This window comes from Toxotes jaculatrix, chromosome 1 (assembly GCF_017976425.1).
Source record: "Toxotes jaculatrix isolate fToxJac2 chromosome 1, fToxJac2.pri, whole genome shotgun sequence".
Classification (NCBI taxonomy): Eukaryota; Metazoa; Chordata; class Actinopteri; family Toxotidae; genus Toxotes; species Toxotes jaculatrix.
The window spans coordinates 30,166,357-30,175,111 of record NC_054394.1 but is presented as its reverse complement, the minus strand read 5'-3'; the positions used below and the strand labels follow the sequence as shown (position 1 = coordinate 30,175,111).

The 8,755-nt window shown below is 38.4% G+C and overlaps 1 protein-coding gene across 1 annotated transcript; it reads left to right on the top strand.

Annotated features, from left to right (window-relative positions):
• Positions 1-5,667: 5,667 nt before the first annotated feature.
• hypk (huntingtin interacting protein K) lies at positions 5,668-8,554 on the top strand. Its single transcript, XM_041034404.1, has 4 exons — positions 5,668-5,879; positions 7,117-7,172; positions 7,424-7,475; positions 8,311-8,554. The coding sequence occupies exons 1-4, from the start codon at positions 5,718-5,720 to the stop codon at positions 8,404-8,406; spliced, it is 366 nt and encodes a 121-aa protein (XP_040890338.1). The 5' UTR covers positions 5,668-5,717; the 3' UTR covers positions 8,407-8,554.
• Positions 8,555-8,755: the final 201 nt, after the last annotated feature.

Here is an 8,755-nt window from a genome sequence, read left to right as displayed (position 1 = left end):
TGATTTCACGCTCACGAGGTTTCCTGATGCTCTGGGGTGTTTCCAACTTCAGTGTTTTACCTGTTTCAGTGACTTGCAGCCTCACTTTGTGTTTCAGTTTGTTTGTATACTTTAAGTCTGACATCAGGAAGATAGATTTAAAAGACTTTAGATGTTTTTTTAAAGCTGCTCAGGCTCAGGCCAACTTTTTATTTTTTCTACCTACATTGTACAGTAACTTCGAAGACAGTGACCTGTCAGTGACCCTCAGTAGAAATACTGAGGATGTTTTCTGTGCTGCACAGCAGCAGTGAAATAAAATGATGTTAGCTGATAAAAAGCGCTGAGTGCATGAGGAGCGGGTCAGATTAGATTTGGGTTAGTGCGCAGGGCGGAGCGCCGGGATAATCCCGCTGTTGTTCAGCCCTCCTCTCAGTCAGGATGACCTTCACCGGCCCAGACGGGACATTAGTGTCTGCAGCCTGTTACACTCGCTGAGTCGCCGCAGACGGGGCTTCGCTGAACCAGAGGCAAACAGTGATTTGTCACTGTGCTGCATCTCACCTGGTGACACACATTATCCTGTGTAGAAATTTAATAAAGGCTCGCGTCCGACAGGTTAAAGGACAAAGGACCAGTCTCAGTCTCACCTGTTGAATTAAGATTATTCACTTCAGATGAGCCACAACAATCAACCTACTGCAGAAACTTTATCCAGTCAAGTCACATTCCCCAGTATTTTTTAAATATGTGATCTCTAAGTAGCAAACACACTTCACTGATGACATGATTAACCATAAACCACGTACACGCAGGGCTATCAGAATTCATTGATAAGAGAGAAATTAGCTGAGAGAAAGTATGTTTTGTTTTTCTGATAAAAAAATATTAATCATAATTTCACACCCAAGAATATGAAAATGGCACAAAGTTTCACTTGTGTTATTAAAATTAATATTTTTTCATTAAATTATGTAGAAATTTAGAAAAATTGAAAAATGTGGAAGTAAAACTGAAATGTTGGAAATAAGTTTCTGATGTATAAGCTCATTGTGGAACTTTCTCAGTGGTGGAAGAAGAACTCAGATCTTTTACTTACACCACAGTGAATTAGGGATTCAAAATAAGAAAAAGTACAGAAGTATTAGCATGACAAAATATACTTAAAGTATCAAACATAAAAGTACTCATTATACAAATACAATAATTTCAGAATAGTATATATTATATGATTGGATTATAATTATGGTTACATTCACGTGTTCATTACTTTAATGTAGCTGGTGGCTGAAGATGGAGCTAATACTAACTACTTTATATACTGCTGGATTAGTACATCATTATTTATTGCTGATTAGTTTTGTATTACTAAGCTACCAGTTAAATGTACTGGAATATAAATTAACAAAAAATGGGAATAAAATACAGATAATTTAAAACTGTACTTAAATACAGTGCAGGTACTACTGTTAAAATTGAACTAAATACCTGGCCTTCTCTGTGTTTCTGCAAATATACTATTTAAAATGAGAACAGATACTCATTAATTTTGCAGTATAATATTGCTGTTCTGATGATGATGGTTTGATAAGCAGAGTAAAACTAAGCTGAAAGAGAAGACTGAAGTGGTCCAGAGGACCTGAGAGTCACATATGTCACATTTGGCTGCTGTCATGTTTGTCTGCAGTGAAACAGGACCTCCTCACATGCATGTTGGAAAAAAGCAGCCTGTGCCAAAATCTTGTCCTGTAATTATTCAGAGGAGTCACAGTCTGTTCAGATTCACTTTCCAGGAACAGAGTCACAAACAAGAGGCTGAATTAGGGGAAACATCAGGGGTTAGCTTGGTTCAGACTCAGCTAAGAGGCTTGGACTTACAAACCCACTGAATGAAGGCTCTCTCAGAACCTTCGAGCAAATCAACAGTTGTAGGATTATTAGTCTGAGGCTGGCAATGGCAGAGGAGCAGCTAGGAACACAAGGCTGGCTCTGCATTTGTACAGGAGAAACCTCCCCACCCCACCACCGCTAAGAGCACACTGTCTCATATTCATTTACATTTATTTAAACAGATGTCATAAGACTCAAACTTTCACAACCAAGTTCTATCGATGAGAGTCGAGTCTGCAGCAACAATTTAAACACAGGTGTATGTGTATGCACATCTGCCTGATAAACCTCTGTTCTCATACAGCAAGACCAGAAGCGTCAAACGCCATGGCAACAGAGACAGGCTAAAATGTCTCTGCTGCCATGATGTTTGGTACAGACATTCATGGTCCCAGAAGGATGCACTAGACTCTGACTTCAGTGCTGTCTTCAGGTCAAAATTCATGGTTTTGTCTGATACTTTCACTTCTTTATGGTTTATTTAACTAATAAGTACTGAAGGTACTGTAGTATTTCCATTTAATGCTACTTTCTACTTCTACTCCACTACACTTCAGGGGAGACACATTGAGATTTTATATATCAATCATATGATAAGATCATGAAATACAGTATATTGTTGAGTTTCAGGTGTCTGAGTTGTCAGCAGTTCTATTATTTTCCCTAAATTCATTTAATTGTTTGAGGCCTAAAGAGAAAAAAATCATCCAGAACGTCACAATAAAAGAAAACGAAAAAAATCATAGGTTTGTGTAGCAGCACATTGTTTTTTTTCCTCTCCAATTAATCATCTTACGACCCCTCAGATTTACTTTGTGACCTTTTGGAGGAGCCCGATCCCTAGTTTGGGAACCACTGGCATAAACCACCTTACTGTAAATAAAAGTTTGTAAGACTAACTCCACCTCAACCAGCTACAGCAGTAAAAGGCTGATTACACACTGATGCAGTAAGTCCCTGTGATAAACATGTGTTGGTCTGAGCGGTCCAGGCTGCCGTGGCCCAGCATTCCTGGGGGCCCCTTTCACTCTCAGATAATTGCTGCTGCCTTGTGGGAGAAGAGGAAGTGCCAAAGAGAACAAACAAAAGCAAATTAGTGGATGCAAATCGCCGCTTGAGCGAAAGCGCTCAATCTATGGTTTCAATAGGCTTGCGCAATAACAGTTGGCTGAAATCCAAGCCTTGTTTTTAAAAAAAAAAAAAAAAAACAAGAAAATGATCCATTCATTATTCAGTTAGGAGACTGTGAGCAAAGCTGTGGAGTAACGGTTTTTGACCAGCATTGTTTTTAAACCTGTTTTAGATGTGGGTGAACACAAAGCTGGGAGCTGTAAATGATTCACGAGAAAAATAAGAAGAATTGTCCCTCCCATAGAAAGACAATGTACCCATTCATACATAGCTGTGGCATGACTGAGTGCACAACCGGCTCATATTCTTATATCACAACATTTTAGTCTTTAAAATTTAATAAATTTAATTCTTAAATTGACAAATTACAAGATCGTGTTTTTATTGGACACCAAAACCTGATGTTTAACACTGACATTTTGGTTGCAGATTTTTTTGTATCTAGTGGCTGGATTTTGGATGAAGTATGTCAGTCTACTGTTTCCATGGTTTAAACAAAACTCAAAACCTTTGTGTTTTCTTGGGCTCGTAGCTACTCAGTTTCTACCTGAGTGTGTGCAACTGGACAACTCAGTCATTTTTATTTTGTGTGTGTGTGTGTGTGTGCGTGCATGCGTGCGTGCGAGCGTGCGTGCGTGTGTGTATGTGTGTGGTGGTTCAGTGTTGGTGTCTCTTATGCTGATCTTTAGCACCTTGAACTAAAACGGTGTATGAAAGGTGCTATACAAATAAAATTGACTTGACATTTTTATGTGATTGATCTCAGAGTCTCGCACCTTCACCATAAAACAACAAACTGTTGCATCCTGCAGATTCTCACCTGAGCCCGAAGCCAGTGTCCTGACATCCCGTCCCTGAGGCCTGAGGCGATGAGACTCCACGCAGTCAGACAGCTGTCAGTCATAGAGCAGGATGAAGGGGTTGGTGTGACGATAACGACTTCTCTCCGGCCGCAGCGCCATTCCTCTGGCCACTCACGACCACACACATCTCCTCACGGATGAAATCAGGGACGCCATGGACCACTGATGTGGTTTTCAGTCCTGCTTGTTGTTGAAGCCACGAGTAGGTTTTCTTTCCTTTAATCTGATTACGGTGGGTGGATTGAAAAAGCTCAAGCACACGAAAGGCCTGGAAAAGTCTGGAGACACAGGAAATCTATTACAGTGACTGAAGGGCTATTTGCATTAACGTACAGGTAAACCTCTTATAAAAGACAGGAATAGAACAAGGTGGAGCACAGAGTGACTTAGTGATCCGGAAAGTTAAACGACCACATAATCCAGTTATTGTCTTTTTCTCATCATCTCTAGGACAAAAGCAAGATAGCAGATAAATCAGATAAGTTATAAATATTAATATATTGTCCTAAACCTGCTGATTAATATTGATCAGTTTGGATTAAGGTCTTGATTGGTTCAACTGACTCACAATAAGAGAACAAAATGTTCAGAGTACAGACATAAGGCTGTGTTCAGTTTGTAGTTTGACTGCAATTCTAATTTGCAAAGAGCGCCTTCATCCTGCGGAAGTACCTCATGTCCCACTGTCCCTGTTGGAGTTTGAAATATTTGGTGGATTTTATACATTTTTTTAAAGTGTTGTGGAGGAAACTTGTCAGAATGATTCCTGAAAAGCACCCTTGTTTTGTTATAGTAGGTAATTCTAGTACTCTTGGATTTCAACACATTTATCAGAGATTACTACAAATCCTGTTTACAAATTATACTGTACTGTGTCAATTGGTTTACGGTAATTTGATTAATTGCTAACTTCGAGCGTCAGGGAGTCTGCACCACTTTTGCATTATTACCTTGTGATTCTGTCTTGTAGCGGGGCCCTGTGTCAGAATTTTAATTTTAACACTTTTATTGCGTTGTGGTCGTGTAGTGCAGATTCTAAATAAAGTTACATCAAGTCAAATTACCACAAACTAATCAACACACAGAAAACCTGAAGCCAGGTGGTTTTATTCCACCACTGAAGGGCTGGTTGGTTTCTGGGTCTCTGGGCTACTGTTTGCTCTGTACTTAGTGAGAACTTGTAGGTGTTAACACATGTATACACAACACATTAGGGGTCCAACAGCACATTCTTGCCCCAGAGTCTCTCTGACAGGTTACTTCACCTGTCAACCATAATTATTATTTCATTATGATTGTACTGTAATACACCATGTGTAACATTCAGCATGATTTCCTCATAGTCTTCTGCAGGTCCAACACTGAATGCTGCAGTAAAAATCCTGCATTTGAAATCACACTAACGTAAAAGTACAGAAGTATCTGAAATGTAGGTTAAAGTATCACATGTAAAATTACTCATTCTGAATAATAATGTCTATTGCCCAACAAGTTTTAACCATTATTATTGCTAAAACTGATGCACCAGTGCATGATTAGCATTTTACTGTTGGAGTGAGGAGGTGGAGCTTCTGCTTTATGTACAGTTAGATGGTGTTCAAGTAAGAACATCAAAAATTGTGTTTAAGGTCAGTTGCTTGAGTAAGTTAAATTATTGACAATACGCTGACAAAATCGTATTTAAGTGTGAGATAAATATCCACAAATCCAAAAAAAAAAAAGAAAGAAAAAAAAAAAGAAAAAAAAAAATTACGCATAGTGTCTCAAACTTTTCCTCCACATCCGGTGCTACCCCGTTTTCCGCCCGACGTTGGAAGGGACCGGCCTCTTTGTTCCGGTCTCACTGGAGCAAACATGGCGGCAGAGGGAGACGTCGATTTGGACCTGGAAGCCGAGGAAAACTGCACCGGGAAACCGGCAGAAAAGCCTCGGAAACATGACAGCGGAGCCGCGGATCTGGAGAGAGTCACGGACTACGCGGAGGAGAAGGAAATCTCCAGTTCTGACTTGGAAACGGTGAGAGCTGCGGGCTAACGTTAGCCGGGAAACATGCGGCCGCTGCTGCCTTCACTGTCCGCATATCATCCCCGGTGCCGGCCCATGTGAAGTGTTCAGATGTACCTGTTTTGTCTTATAAATTCTTATCTTATTTTTCCTTATGCTTTTTTATCACTTGATGCTGAAAAGTCAGTCAGCGTCTGCTTGGTGATTGTGTAGTGGACGATTAGCTCACTGGCTAACTAACTAGCTAAACCTTTTCCCTTTGCTTTACTGAACCGACGTGTTGATAAAACTCATTTGACATCAGTGACAGTCTTTAAATTTCATCAGTACAAGTAAACAACTGTGAGCATCATGAAGTAGAAAAATCTGTTTTATTGTTGAACTGTGTTGTTTAGGCAATTACAGAAACCTGTTTCAGAGCTTCTCATCATCACTGTTATCCAGAATAACCCCAGTTAATTATTTCTCAGTGGCCAAGGAAGATCAGGAGTTCCCAGTAATATTACCAAAAGATTAAGGTTATATGAGCACATCTCTATTTTTAATGTGAACATACCTGAGACTAAGAGTTAAGTAAACAAAGCAGGTTTCTTGGCCGTGTTCTTGTTGGTTTAAGTGCCATAGCTACAAGTGTGTTTAATGTCTCTGTAGTTTTTCTGTTTAGAAGTCTTTGTCAAATGCAGTTGAAAGTATGGACTGGGTTTTAAAGCCTGACATAACTGTGTATTTATATATAATCAGATAAATTTGATAAATTGGCACCTTTATCAGATTTTCATCTCTCCTTTGTGTTTGACACTGAAATCAAAAGTAAAATTTTCCCTCTGAAGGAAAAGTTGGTTTAATTAATGTTTTAGATGCAGCATAGATTAAATAGACTATGAACAGATGTGTGATATCAAATAGATATGCTGTGTAAAGTCACCTGTCTGGATGTTATTTAATTAGTGAAATTAAGGTTTTTAATTTGATGATTTTAGCAAAACTGGCTGGGAAATCCTTAATAATGTTGTTTCATACTTCTGACTTATATATAATTCATATATGGACCTGAAGTTAGTTATTTATTTTTTATTCATTTGTTTTCTGCTGCTTGTACAGATGCAGGTTAACTAATTATACCTGTAGGAACTCTATTATGTGTATCACTGAAAATGTCTTTAAAAAGTCATGAATTTAACTTGGTGAACTTTGCAGGAACCATTGAAACGACTTAAATATGAATAACATAACATGTTTCTCCTTTCAGGCGATGTCAGTGATTGGAGACAGGAGGTCACGAGAACAGAAAGCCAAACAAGAAAGGTGAGATCAGTGTCGACTCTCTGTTTTTACACATCCACAGAAAATGAAGCATCAGCTCCTCATTTCATCCTTTTGGATAATACAGCGATACTGTAGTTATACAGTGATACTGTGAGCTACCACAGAGGGTCCACAGTTGGAGGGAAAATAAGATTTGTAATTAGCAAATTGAGATGGATTTTCTGTCATGCAGTCTGAACTTTTATGCAGAAAAGATGTAAAAAAAATATATATTTTTTTTATGCTTGCAGAGAAAAAGAGTTGGCTAAAGTCACCATCAAGAAAGAGGACGTAGAACTAATAGTAAGTTTTTGACTCACTCACACTTGGATGTTTTTTGTTTATTAATCCTCAGGTGATGTTAAAGCCACACATCTGGTACACTGCATGGCCAAAAGCATATGGACACGAGAACATTAAACCCATGTGTGATATTGGAACATTTCATACCAAAATCAACTAATTAATTAATGCGTTTCCCTAGAAGAGGCTTTTCATAACCTTATACAGCCTGGTTACAGAGTTTGTGTGCAGGTTTTGAAAACTCTTAAAGGGCATTAAGTCTAAAATTAAGCTCTGTTGTTGGGTGATAAGGTCTGGATCATGTTGAAACAGTAAAAGGATTTTCTCCAAACTGTTGAGACAAAGTTGGAAGAGCACTATTGACTAAAACATTGTGTCCTGCAGATCTGCCTTCACTGGAGCAAAGGGGCCATGAAAAACAGCCCCAGACCATTAGTACACAAATATGTGGAAAGGAGTGTCCATATAGTTTTGGCCAAATATGGTATCTTGATGTACATGAGGGTTGTTTTGAAAGAAACAACTCATCCCGCTTGGGACTGTATGCAATTGTGTGTATATTTTAAATTTGTGCATTTTTAGAGTTGCAACAATTAATCAACATAAATAGTTAAAATGATTTATTTATCATTTTAAAAATGTATAATTTATCATCATATAATTTCTTTTATAATAGTAACTTGTTTACACTCTTGATATTTTAGTCTAATTGTTGGTTTCATATCTGTGCATGTTTATAATAATAATATAAGCACATTCTCTGTGTCACAGCTATAATTTGATTCTTAAACACTATATGTGAGTCACACACTCATTAACACATGTTGCTGTGCAGATGTCTGAGATGGAGATTTCGAGGGCCGTGGCAGAGCGCAGTCTGAGGGAACACATGGGGAACGTGGTGGAGGCTCTGGTGGCTCTCACCAACTGAACAAACAGCATTTACACAATGGACTGCTTCACTTTTTTTTTTCTCCAAGTCAGTGAGGCTGAGCTGATCTCAGTGGTTAAACTGTTGTGGTGTAATAATTGTTACCCCAAACCTTTTTTTTTCTTTTTTAAATAAAGGTTAACATTTAGCCTGCCTCTTCTTACACCCCCCCCACCTCCCCACTTTAATCCTGAAAAGTTTTAAAAACAATGAAAATACAGATTTTATTTGCAAACAAATCAAGTTACAATACCTGTACTTTCACAAAAATGGAAGAAAAACAGTTGATAAAGAAAATCAGTACAAGGATCTGCACACTAAACGTTACAAGCTGGTATTTATAGAATTA

What these genes read in the sequence shown, in the direction of transcription:
- hypk (XM_041034404.1), top strand. Translation starts at nt 5,718, where the DNA reads ATGGCGGCAGAGGGAGACGTCGATTTGGACCTGGAAGCCGAGGAAAAC. An exon ending in CAGAAAGCCAAACAAGAAAG is followed by an intron (nt 7,173 to 7,423) that starts GTGAGATCAGTG and finishes TTATGCTTGCAG; the next exon opens with AGAAAAAGAGTTGGCTAAAG. An exon ending in AAGAGGACGTAGAACTAATA is followed by an intron (nt 7,476 to 8,310) that starts GTAAGTTTTTGA and finishes GTTGCTGTGCAG; the next exon opens with ATGTCTGAGATGGAGATTTC.